General features: G+C 32.9%; 1 protein-coding gene across 6 annotated transcripts in view; it reads right to left on the bottom strand.

Moving 5' to 3' along the window:
* The window catches only part of PMS1 (PMS1 homolog 1, mismatch repair system component), a 65,888-nt gene that overhangs the window by 39,670 nt on the left and 12,318 nt on the right, over positions 1-13,900 (bottom strand). For 5 of the 6 annotated variants that reach the window (XM_015596642.2, XM_015596641.2, XM_006921285.3 and 2 more), the window contains 2 exons: positions 8,927-9,029; positions 3,893-4,056 (listed from right to left, as the gene is read on the bottom strand). The exons of the other annotated variant lie outside the window; for it this stretch is intronic. In XM_015596642.2, coding sequence (XP_015452128.1) covers positions 3,893-4,056; positions 8,927-9,029 — 267 coding nt within the window. The remainder of the gene's footprint in view (positions 1-3,892; positions 4,057-8,926; positions 9,030-13,900) is intronic. 6 annotated transcript variants of the gene reach the window in all.

Below are 13,900 nucleotides of genomic sequence, written 5' to 3'. Positions count from 1 at the left end.
TAGAAATATGCAGAAAATGCTATGAAAAAAGTGGAGGAGTAACTAAGTCTTGCTGGGAAAAAAGAAAAGACTTCAGAGTCCTTTAATAGTGTAAATAAACATCAAACTCAGAAATCAGATATACTAAAATTTGATTTTTGAATGTTTCTTCTCTCTACTATATAATACTTCATAGAAGTTAGGTGAAAAGAAATTAAAATAACAAAGAAAACATGAGAACCATTTAAAAAATGTAGTTATTAATTTGCACATAGCAAACAAAACAAAACAAAACAAAACAAAAAACAATCATGACTAATAATCAGTCCCAAGCTAACTTTGAAATCTATCTGAAGGGACATCCACCTTTGTTAATTAAAAAAGAAACAAAAACAAAACCCACTCAAACTCAAGGTTAGAACTAGAATAATTTCTTCCTAAAGAAAAAGTTTTTGAACCACAGTCCTAAATTGGAATTTCTCTTTGACTAAACTGCCTCTACAATCCTTTAACATTGGTCCAATCGTGGACAAAAGACTTTTCTTCCATTACTCATAGCACAGCAGAAACAAAACTGGAATGAACATTCAAAAATATTGGAGTAAAAGGCTAAAAGATGCAAATAAGAATAAGATGAACAAAGAGAATATCATGAATGTAGGGGATCAGATTATAAATTACCACTTATTTATCTTCAATTTATAATACCATAAATGTATCCCTCTCTTCTTTCTCATTCTTGTTTACCCCTCCTCCACCCTGCAAAAAAGAAAATCTTTGGCTACCACCACAAAAGAGTACCTACCCTCCTACAGACCCAGAAAACTATGTCAAGAGAGGGTGCCACCACATTCACTATCAAATCTCCATGGCTAGTTTTCTGGGTTTCTGTTTCTGGCTAAAGCCCTGCCTCTTCCCAGATTGACTAAAACTGGAGATATTCAACTCTTCAAAGCCGTGTCACCATCATTCTTCCAGACTTCAAAAATAAATAAACTGATTCCAATAAGCCTTAACACTCATGTGACATGGAGGTGGGAAATGGGGAAAGTCATGCCTTCAATAACTTCTCTCTCTTTTGTACCAGTTAAAACCTTCTTATATCAATGATACCCAAATTCAGCTTTTGCAATATGAGCAGACATCTAACTATAAAGACAAAATTCAATTCAAAACAATTTTAAAACCACAAATGATATTTTTGGTAAAAGAACGTGTTCACAAAAATCAACAAGTATTAAGTATGAAAGTATCTCATTTTAAATCACACATTTAACATTATGTTTTGAACTAGTAATCTATAAAATTACTCACATACATATGAAATAGCTAAAAATACTAACTTGATTTCAGAGAGTACTATGAGAAAAACTTCTAATTATGGGACATAACTGCTTTAGAAATGAAAATATATACAGCAGGACTTCACAGGAATTCAGTTATTACAACTAAAGCTGAAAACTGTAGTGCTCATCTTAAGGAATGGCTCTATCATTTCTTCAAATAATATCTACTTTAAATAAACTCACTGAATCCACTTGTAAATTATTTCTCTTTGGCTGTCTCATTATTCAATATGCTTTCAAGGAACATGATGATGAAAGAAGAAAAATACCTCTTTCTAACATAACCTTACTGGCAAGAGCATCAACATTATCAGTATTCAAAGAATGTCTTGGCAGGTTAAACCTTCATAAAAAGAAGGAACACTATCTAATCCAAGATGTCAAAATAGCAATAGTACTTCCCATATTATGTGAAATGTAATTGTTTGTTTCTAATGCAGAAAAAAATTTTCAAAACAAAAACAAAAACAAAAACAAAAGACGCCAATATTGTCATGTTTAAATTTTAAGCAAAGGCACAAATATTTTTCAGAAAAGCACATAAAGAATGATAAAAGTGAGCATGTTTAAAAGAAAAAGGCTAAGACCAGAATGGCAATCAATGTCCAAAAAGATTTATGATAATATGTCAATGCTATTTGAGGAAGTTTAACAATACACTTTAACATCTGAGGCATAACAGCACTATTAAGAAATTAAAAAGCGGAAAAATAATTTGTACTAAGGAAAAAAAGCTTGAAGACAGACGTCTTGTTCTAATTCAGTCTGTGATTTCCTTGTGTAATAATAGATAATGCCTAATTTTACTTTTGATAATCTTACATTACTTTCATGGTGTAATACTCTCAGCACACTCTCCAGGATCTGAACTGTGTCTGAAATTACTGAAGACCATTGAGGGACTTGTTTTTGCTCAATGTAAGTTCAGATATTTTGTCTAAAAATAATAAAATGTAGTATATTACAAAACACTACTTTCCATTCTCCAAAGAAAATGCCTACACTGATGATCTTACAGTAGTTAGGAAAGTAATATAAACTTAACCAAGGCTTACAAGATATCTATATCTATATCTATATCTATCTATATATATTTGACTTTAAATACTCATGAGACAATAATCTTGTTTTATTCTTCTATCAGGTTTTCTCTTACTCAAAACTTTTCGCTTTAGTTGTATTCACTTTTATAAATACATAGTTCCTATCTTCATATTTTACCTTTTCCATCAGCATTCCTTTCCTGATCATTTCTTCTGTTTTTGATCTTTTCTTAACTTGTATATACTCAACCTTTAATTACTAACTCTCCTTTGGATCAAGAGGTCACAGGGTTATTTATATTAGCAGGATGAGCCTCTATCCATCAACATCCTGAGGAATCATAGCATGGTAGAGCTGGACGGGATCTCGAGGTATCATTTGGTTGAGCTCTATGCCAGCATGAACAGGTGGCTGACTATTCTTAATGTTTTTCTTTCTTTTTTATTTTTTTAAGATGACCAACGATTTTGATGATAAATATTCCACCACAGCTTAGTTTAATACAAAATTTTCTTAAGAGCGAATAAAAAGACAGGGAGTAGAAAGAAAACCAAATGAAAAGGGTTCTGACCCAAGCACTATTACTTGCTATGAAATATAAAACAATTATTTTGATCACTCTGAGCTTCACCTCCCCATATAGAGATAATGCTGTCTAACTCAGTTATTTTAAGAGCTCTGAAACATGAAAAAGAACCGTATAAATGTAACATATTAAAATGGGAAGCAACACAGTAGATAGTAAAGAACCTGTACTCTGCAAGCATGCTGTGTTTCAAATCCCACTGCGAACATTTACTAGCTGTGGAACATGGTGCACAGTATTAAACCTTCCTGAGTTCAGTTCAGAGAACAACTGCAAAACTGGTATGTCTGCATCACTTGACTGTTGCTATGGATTATAGGAGTTTAATGCACCAAGCATAAGTCCTGGCATTGTGTAGGCCCTCAATAAATGTTAATTCCTTATTCCCTACCAGGTTTCCACATTTCTTCAGTGTGGTTCTGCTCTCCTTCCATTAAGTATTTCGAGGTGCACATATAGACTTTCATAAAAAAATAAAATAATTGGAAAATATGTAAACCTTTCTTTCCCCTAAGAGACAACCAGCAACAAGGAGAATTGCTTATTAGCCCTGCTTTGAAAAATGGAAAAAAATGAGGTAGTTTCCCTTAAAACAAAAAACAAATTCTTCCAAAGAAGAAATAGTTTAGAATAAAAGGTGGAAAATGTCACTAAATTGTGAACTCTGCAAAAGAAAAGAGCAAGTCTTTATTTATCATCATATTTAGGACTCAAACATCTCTTGGACCTAAAAGTCTGTTGGTGGAATGGCTGATCTTAGAAATGAAGTGTTCAATCAGATTTCATATAGATACTAGGTAACAAAGATACGCTATATATAAAGATTAAACAAATGGGGACAAATTTTTGAAGACTCTTTACATATCTGATTTAGATAAAATACACTATCCCTTTATAATACCAAAAAAAAAACTTATAGAAGTACAATAATGCTTACCTTGTTATGTATAAAAAGAATCCTTAAGTCAGGTTTAAGTATACCATAGCTTATGAGGAGATCTTGGATCTTTTTTATTTCATCTTTACATTTTTTAGCAGTTGAGTAAAATTGCTTTCTTACAGGTAGATTCTTAAACAATCTTAAAGCAGTTACAGTTGTACCTGTTGGTGGATTAAGAGGGAAGCATACTTAGATGTGGAAGGGACTTCAGATCATCAAATGCTATCACAGAAGGCCAGTACTCCTCCAATTCTGGGAACCCAAAGAAGACTCAGCTTTGTAAGCTATTCTGACCCTGTGCTAGACTCTACTTTTGGCAACAGGACTAACCAAAGTAGGATCTCTTCTGTGTGGTCTATTCAGGAATAATCTTTATTTCTACCACTGCAGAGAAACTTGGGCTCATCAGAACGTAGCATCTTAAGAATTCTACTGGTATTCAAACCACCTGGGAATGATGCTCATTCTGTACTTTAAGGCTATATAGCATATGTGATAACCTTAATTATTCCAATAAAAATTCTTATCTGAAATATTTAATTGCTTGGCTTAATTTACCCTCAACTTCTGAACAACAAATATTAAAGACAGGATAATCCAACAAAAGGTATTTTTTAAATTGTGATTTTAACTAAAAAGGTGAATGAAGGTATAAAACTATAGTAATTAAATATCAGTTTAATAATTAGCTTTTGTTAAAAAGCAAATGAAATTAGTACCATCTTTTCCTCTAAATTCTTTAACATAACAGTTGTTTTAAAAGTTCTCGTCTGCTAATTCAAATACCTGGGTCATCTGTGAATTTGCTTATATCAACTATTTTTTCTCTTGATTATGGATTCTATTTTCCTTTCTTCATGTCTCTCAATGTTCTTATTTTTTCCAGACGTTGTATATGAAAGAACAAGAAATACTGAAGTAGGTAATATTTCCCCCCCGAGAAGGCACTTCATTTCTTCTGTCACGCAGCTAAAGTGAAGACAGGATCTCTTCAATATTATTAGGAATTTATCTGGGTTGGAGCTGAGCTGACCCTTTATTTAGTTCCAGTTCACTTTCAGTTTCAAATGTCTTGAGGATAGAAAGAGGTCTCTTCCTCTAGCAAGGCTTTGGGATCTAAGAACTGCAAGACTTTAAGATCTTTCTCTAGCTCAGTCTCAACTATCTTCATCACTGCTTACCCAGTAAAAGTCCTAATGAGATTTGGCATCTGAGCTGAACTACTTCTGTGTCTGAGAACCTCATCTACCAATCTGTCACGTCAGCTCACATGTGGCTATTAAAAGTTCAGCTGGTTTCTCCTAGAGCCATAAAAGTCTACAGCAGGCTTGCTCCTTTGCTTATTATGCCTCCGGGCTCAGTTAACGTTCCCAGGGATGCAAGCAGCCACCATTTTTTCTTGTCTAGGAAGGGGGTCCATCTTTCTTTTGAACTTAATTCACTTAAATTTCTTTGTGACATAGTTCCTCAATGGTTGTTGTTTTTAGTTTTTGTTTTTGTTTTGTTTTTTAATACAGGCTTTTGAAATCATGTGTTTTTCCCTTTCTTGCTACATAGAGAGCAATGGTTTCTTGAAATCACCTACATCCATCATTCTTCTCTGGCTGAAAGGTTATACTTCTACCCCTATCAAACTACCATTTTCAAACTCAGGTGTTCCTTTCTAAAAAAATTGCTAAACTTCCTCTTGGCAGCTGGTGGTTTCTTTTTACTGTCACCACTTATTTACTCATCTGTGTTCTCTACTAGCCTATGACAAATATAATGGCATATACTGTAGCTGTGAACAGTAGGAAGGAAGGCAGGCAGAAATCAGTTGGGAAAAATATAAATGTGTTTGTGAAAGGAAAAGGTATATGTTGATTCTTAAATATGTTATGTATCAAAGAACATATATATCTAATACAAATATATTGATAAATAATTGCTTTAGCTAAAAATATTCCGAATAAATTGAAAATTACTAATTAAGCCAAGAATTATATGTTTGAATAAAACTTAATGATGAAAAACTGTGCTGATTCCAACTGAAATGCATATCCTTTAAAAAAAGTACCACATAATACTGGGCAATAGGGAGGCCTTACTATACTATTATATTTTACAAGAGAACTGCTCAGCTCTCTAACTTTAGCACATTCTACAAACACCAGAATTAAACTGTAGTCTTATAATATGTTCCCTGTTATATATTTTTACATGACCCTATGTTACGCTATTTATAAAGGTAGCTATTTATATTCCCAATGTAAAGAGCTATAGTTGCTTGCATATATCAGGGTTTTCTTAAACTATTTAATGAATAAAAGTTCCATCCTCAAGTTGAAAAATCTTTCAATACATGCACAATTACACATAGCAGGGATTTGCAAAGAACATGATGCTCTGCTCTAATAACAGGGTAGGGCAAGGAAATAATATATAAGTTTTGATATCTCAGAAATTTCTATGGGAGAAGTACTAGGAGGTATTAAAATAATTTGTGAGAAGGGTACATCAATTTAGAAAGCTTAATACTGATTATCTAGGATAAAGAGAATAGAAGAGATGACAGCAAAAAAGTATGACTAAAATAAATAATTCAGTCAAGGTTCTTGATAAAGTAAGTTAAAAGCTGGAGATTTATTTTCACATTTTGTGTTAATTTTTTAAATGTCTTAAAACAGAAGCAAAGAGAAGGTAAGGGTAATTTAAAATGACACACTGTTAAACACATAAATCATTATAAATGGCTAAATTAATCCATAAAACAAATACCTACCCTTGGAAAACCACAACTGGAATCTCCAGTAAACTATTTTTAGACATTTTAAAATATGCTTTTTAAAAGGGTAATGAATTTTACAATGCCTGAAAATATTTTGTTGTAAGTTGTCCCTGCACCTACAGTTAGGCTAGCTATAGGTACCAACCTGTCAGATGAGAAGGGGAGTGACTGAGTAGTAAAGATGTTCACACCACAGCAGAAATTAATCTACAAAAACCTTAAATGCACAGGTATTAATTAAGATGATTGAACTGTAGTTTTATCTTACATAGAAAATATTTAAATGGAAGCTGAATGACAGCTGGTAGTGAAATGTGAGTCTGTGATTCAATCATTCAAAAACTATCAGCACTAAGGTAATATGAATATAAAATGCTTTGGTAAGTGTTTGTGGATTTCTATAATACATCCACCTAGAGCAATTTGAAACTAAGAGCTTAATTTTTTGTTATTTTCCTAGCCAATCAACTGTATTTGGGGGGAAAAAGTGAGTTGTAAAAGGCAATTACTACTAGTTTAGCAACTAATGACTTTCCAAGTATGTTGTTTCTTAAGGTAAAGGGAATATTGCTAAAGAAAATAAGGTTCATTTACTGACCGTAGAAATTCCTTTAATGTATACCTGACTTCACTAGAAGTAGAAGACTATGTCAGCAAGAAAAGAAAAAAATCAATCAGCAAACGGGCAAAGACCAGAAGGAGTCTACATTTAAGAATTGTTATTTCATAGTTCTCATGAAGATGAATACAGAAAAGGATAAGAAGTATGAGTAATGCAAAGCCATTGGCCATCCAGAGTAGACTAGATACTACTAAGATAAAAATAAATACATTTAAGTTTTATAAGGTGACTAGATTACTTCAAAGTACTCCACTAGATAAGCACTTGAATATCTCCTAATGGTTTCCTAATCTGAACTCCTAAGAACTGGGTTCAGAGCATTTCTGGAGAGGGACCGTATTTAAAAATGCCTGCTCTTCATCCTAACCTTTCATACATAAAAAGAAACAAATCTATTATTTTTAAATAAAATATGTACAACATTATCATACGTCAAATTAAATAGTAATTAGATGAACTCATTTTTGTTAACTGAATAAATAAGAAATGTTGTTGTGCTTTCTTAGGAGTTTCTATTAACTCTTTCCTATATGCGGATACAAAAATGTTAAATGTTAATGAATAAAAGTAATCAATAACTAATGGAAGGATCATTAAAATAAGAATGAGAGAATTTAGTATCAAGAAACGGGAAAATACACTTCAATGAAGAAAGATGAGTCATTTGAAAAAAATAAATCCAACATTAAAACTGGAGGGAAGAAACCACCAAAAAAATACAGTACTTTGATTTTTACAAGGAGGGATCACAAAATTAAAAATAAATTTACAATACAAACTGAAGGAGAAAAAGGGCAAACAACAAAGAAAAAAACACAAGCACCATTTCGAATATAATAATTCTTGTGAACATGACTCAAAAAAAGTCATACATTTAATACTCTCAACTTTAAACATACTATTATCAGAAGTTAGCTGTATAAAAAAGATTAAAGGAGATATGTGGATCTCTCAAACCTGAAGAGACTTTTTTCTTTAGAAGTAAATAGTAGAGGAACTTGGAAACATAAGATGTCATTAAAATTTAATAAAATTATTTAAGTGCATAAAACACTAAAAAACTAAATGACAAATAGTAATAATAATATATTTATTTGCTTCAAATAATACAAAAAGGGAGGAAGTGGGTGAGAACAGTAGATGAAACGTCCGCAATGAGTTAATAATTGTTGAAAACAAGTGACAGGAACACTGTTCTATCTACTTGTGCTTATGTTTGAAGTCTTCCATAAATAAATGTATTTTAAATTATATATTTAATCATAATATCTTGATGGTATGGTTTATTATTGTGGTTACCAAATTAATAATGTTTTAGGTATTTCAATAAAATACTATCTTTCATATATAAAGATGACACTAGTAATCCAGCAAGAGTAAAATAATTGCTCTTACAGTTTTTATAGAGGAATAACTAATCCATGTTGTTGTCCAAAGTCTTTTACACAGTTCCTCTTGAGAACAACTCTTCAGTGTTTAAGAGACTGGTGGCTACAGTACCGGCTGAATGTTCTCTTGGATGTTAACTAGCTATTACCAGGTCCAAGCCCAAAGCAATACATTTGAATTTAAGAAGTAATAATTTTTTAAATAAACAATTAAGACAGAAAAGCTAAAGAATGCTACAAAGCCACTCTCTTACCTTGACCAAGATGTGAAGGTTTTTGAGAAATTATGTGGCCACTTCCATCTAAAACATACTGGGTGCTAAAACTATCAGCAGCTGTCTTTGTTGTAATTAAAACCTGTAATTAAAAAAAAAACCCTCTAGAAAAATTATGATTTTAGATATTGCAGAGAGCTCATCTCAAATTATATTTAAAATAATTATCATATATTTACTTAAGACTGAAAAGTTTTACTTAATAAATTCTTGACCACTTCTCTTTTAATATTCCTTAATTACACTAATAAGCAAGAAGTCAGTTTATATTTTTTATGTGAAATTACTAATTTTTATTTTGAGTATTTTACTCTAAAATATTCAGATATGAATGAGTATACCTGAAATGGCTATTTTTATCATATGCATTATATGACTTACATTTAACTGCATTAGGGGAGTTAGCTTTTCAATAGACATTCTCAAAAATTTGTTGGTAAAATCAAACATCCTTTTGTAAAGTGATGACTCTCCTCTTTTATATTCTGCATAAAGTTGCACTTCTGTATTTCAGATTAATGATTCAAAACAATAAAAGCATATAAATCATACACATAGGTACATATGGCTAATTTTTCTTAAACCCAAGCTTTGAATTCACTGTTGAAATATAAAATTTTTATTAATTAAAAAAGTTTAGCATTAAAATATGGAAGTATAAGAAAGAATTCCAGTTAGCATGAACATTTCCTAAGATGTTACAGTCATAGAAATATAAATTTAAGATTTGTATTCTTTTGAGCTACTCTTCCCCTCAGCTTTACCTATCTTGTGAAATTAGCAAGACAGTATAACAATAGTAAACCATACGCTTGCCAGAAAATACCATAAGTGGGGAGTGGGGATGCAAGGAAAGCAGGGTGGATTCAGAAAAGGGCAGCCTCCTCACACTTCTGGTGAACAATGCCAACCCCGAATTGGAAGCAATCCTTCTTGGCCATCCTTGGACAGAGCAGAGCTGACGATCTTAAAATAAATCTATATAATTTACGAAGAAGCTACAAAGATTCAGCTCCACTGCTGGAACTCAAGTAGGTCCAGTTGAGTCTATATTTGATGGTTCTGTCACCCTGTCCTAACCACGCACTGATGTATTGTAGGCCATATGGCTCAGTGGAACATGTGGGTACCATGCAGGGAATACCGGAGTCACCGCGAAAAAGTATGGCTTCTCTAGCTCACAGTACTAGTAGAGCCCACTAGATTCTCTCTGAGGGGGACGTCCATAAAATCCTTACTAGGGTCATTGCCTCGAGCTGCTGTTTCTGTGATAACTGTTCTTCAACAATCTTAAGTGATTATTTTACTTCTTCCAAAAACATATACCATGGTTTAAAACTTGTAAAATTAAAATTTTTTCCTGATAACTTATCTTAATCTTCCTTGCCACATTACAACTCTACTGTGTCCAATAGTGATTTTGTTCAAAATAAAGAGGTCAGACTGCTAGAGATTTTCTTTCTTGTCTCTAATTACTCCATGATTGTCCCTTTAAAAACAATTCTACATCTAACCAACCACTTCTTCAAAATGCCAAGGTCAACTGAATTCTATTTCTATTCTCCAAAGAGCTAGCCACCTGACCTAAAGTTGGTGTCACTGAGCAAACGTGGCCCTGGAACTCTGAGTTCTAGTATTAAGTCTGCCAGTGGCTTGCTAGATGGTCCTGAGTAAATGATTACACTATCATCTTTAAGGGGAGGGTGATGATAAGATGAAGATGATGCTAATACTTTATAAGGTTACATGGGTTTTTCCTTTAACTACGTCAAAGCACTTTACAGTTATTAACTTATTCATCCTTTAAAAACATTAGTGAATAGTAAATATACTCTGGCATAGATGAATAAGTTGTACTAAAAAGCAAAATAGGACTTCATTGATCATAATGTAACATTTATGTCAAAGTAACAAACCAGAACACATTATTATTTTTCAACACTAAATTTTTTTAGAATTAGAATTTATTTAGATAGGAAATGCTTTGCAATTCATTGCTAAAGACAGTGAAGACAGTGAAGAATAAATCGCATAAGCATGTTTCACAAATTCATGAAATGCAGTGTGTTCCTCAGAGGAAGGAATTGTATTTCAAGAGTTCATTTCATCATATGACCCTGTGTCCTGGGCAGGAAACCTTTTTTTGGACCAGGCACAGGTTCAGAATGTGTTAGCAGTCCAGTAGCTAGCATTTGAACCTGCAATAACTACACCTCAGAAGCATCTCTAATATTACAAATTATTATTGGTGCTTCTTACTGTCGACACTGAGGAATTGTGGCAGTAAATGAATCTACTGGTGTTCATTAAAAAAAATAAAGAAATTAATTTTAAAAAATTTTAAAGGAGTTTATTTCAAAGGGAGAAGTTTTAGAAGTTCTTATAGGACCTTAAAAGTTATATTAGCTTTCAGTTATTAAACACTGATCTTTGGTTCATTACTGAGTTTCAAGAAATTATAGTACTATTATAAAGTTATATAAAAACACTTAAACTTTACATATCTTTTATTATTTACTTATTTATTTTGAATTTAAGCTTTAGATAAGCATAATTTTTCTCAATGTTTTCGATAAAAAGTAAATTAAAAACTTAGGATGTATCCTGGTAATTCATGCAAAAAATCCTCTCAACAAAAATTCATTTAAGATAATTACGTTAAAGTTTCATTTCTGTCTGTTTTTGCTGACTTTTGGAAGAATACTTTGGCATTGAAACATGAAAACTAAAGTAAATGGCCCTCATGATTCAGCTGAAATACAGATTTTGTCTGGATGACTGAAATGTCTTTTTCTTTCTGTGTGTGAGTAGGCATGTTTGCCTGTACATAGTTGTACACTAATATACGCACTCTAACGTCAGAACCCTCTCCCAGATATTCCACTGTGAAAGACTAGCAACAGAGATCTAAACAGAGTTCTATTATTTGTGAGGAGGTTGCATTTGGGAAGCAGGGTATCCCAACTACTTCAAAAATCCTGTATCTATTCTAACTAAAGCTCTACACCACGGATCTAAAGCAAGGGTCCACAGTCCCTGGACCATGGACTGGTACCAGTCAGTGGCCTGTTAGGAACCAGGCTGCATAGAAGGAGGTGAGCGGCAGAAGAGTGAGGCTTCATCTGTATTTGCAGCCGCTCCCCACCTTAGCTCTACTTCAGATCATCAGGCATTAGATTTTCATAGGAGCACTGGTTTCTGATGCCAAAAAGGTTTGGGACCACTGATCTAAAGGACATAGACAGTACTGAAACTGTGGAGCAAGAAACTGCCCATTCATGTGTATAAATAAAGAATATAGAATTAGATATATTTTAAATTTCTCCAGCCAATTTTGATAAAAGCCTACTTGTTTTTCTTTTACAACTAAAATTATTAACATCTTTAAAATAATCTAACAAAAAATAATTTCAACAATTAAAGTTTTGGGAAATAGTCATTTAATATTGAGACAAAATATGATCCCAATTACATATTATCGATCTAATGAGCCTGAGATGATTTACAGCTGTATGACTTTAAAATTATCTGCACTGGTTAATTTGGCAGATAAAATAACTGAATCATTAATTTTTATTATGTAACTGCAATCTGTATCCAAAATTGTAGGGTGGCATACACATGAAGCAGATAGAGACTACTGAGCAGGACATTTATTAGGGAATGCTTCTAAGATGATTACCTGTGGGAGCAGAGCAGAAAGAGAAGTGGGGCTGTGCCAGTCACAACAAATGCCTTGGCTGACCCCAGGGGGGCACTGTGGAGCAAAGACAGCAAGGCAGAGTTGTGAATTGGAAAAGGGCCTTTACAACCTCTCATCAACCAGGTTGCTCTGTTATGACTTAAGGTAATCCTCTTTAGCTGAGGTAAAGGCAATCTCCAGACGGAGACTCAGCTGTGAGCATGCAGTTGCCAGTAGCTGAGGGAGTGAGTGTTCAGTCCTGATGTAGGGATCTGGGCAGTCCAGGGTTCATTACTATTACTACCAAAGTCCAGGCACAATCAAACCTAAATCATCATTGAAAAATATGTCTGCGAAAAAATAACACATATTGTAACATTTCATTTAGATCAAGTTCAAAAGCAGGTAGAACTAATATATGTTGATATAGGTCAGAAGAGCCATTACCTTTGGAGAGTACAGACTGGGAGGGAGCATGAAAGGACCTTCAGGGGTGCTGACAGTGGTCTATATCCAGATCTGGATTACACATATGTAAAAATTCATTGTGGGGTGTGTGTATGCCCACACACTCAGACACACACATATCTATCTATGTGTGATTCTCCCAAAGATTTACAAGGAAAGAATAATGCTGTTAATATTTTCTAAGATAAACGAGCACCTGACATTGCAATGTGAAAACTGAAAATAATTTTTTTAAGTTTATAGTTTTCTATACTTTGACAATTCTTTTACTGCTTTTGTAATTTTGATGAGCAAAATTATTTTAAATATTTATATTCAAGGCATTCAAATGCCTCAAAAATGAAACAAAAGACAAAATACTTAGATATCAAGTGGGTTAAAGTAATCGAATAAAGAAACAAGATAGGCAGTACCACTAGAAAAGGACTTGCAAAACAGCCACCTAAAATCAGAACTACAGTGAAGATTTGGATAAACCATATGGCTTATGTGCAATATATTTTAAAAGACTAAGTATAGTGCTGCCACCTAGCAGACAAAGTTAATAATGACTAATTTCAGTTCTGACAGGTTATATACATCTTAGAAAATACAAAAATGTCAAAATATGTATTTTTCAACAACGCTGCCAAAATAAAGCTTAAATGCTATCAGGCAAGTTTGGACAATAGCTAAAAAATATCAAATACTTATGTTCTCAAACAAATATGATTTCTGAACTAGCCACTGAGAGTTCAATCAATAGTACTATTAATGGGAGCTTCAGAGGTTCCCTGGTAAAAATCCCATCCAATTTTAAAAAC

Source organism: Pteropus alecto, unplaced genomic scaffold (genome assembly GCF_000325575.1).
Source record: "Pteropus alecto unplaced genomic scaffold, ASM32557v1 scaffold3, whole genome shotgun sequence".
NCBI classification, from domain to species: domain Eukaryota; kingdom Metazoa; phylum Chordata; class Mammalia; order Chiroptera; family Pteropodidae; genus Pteropus; species Pteropus alecto.
Note: the sequence above shows the minus strand (reverse complement) of the source record. Positions and strands in the feature narration are given on the sequence as shown.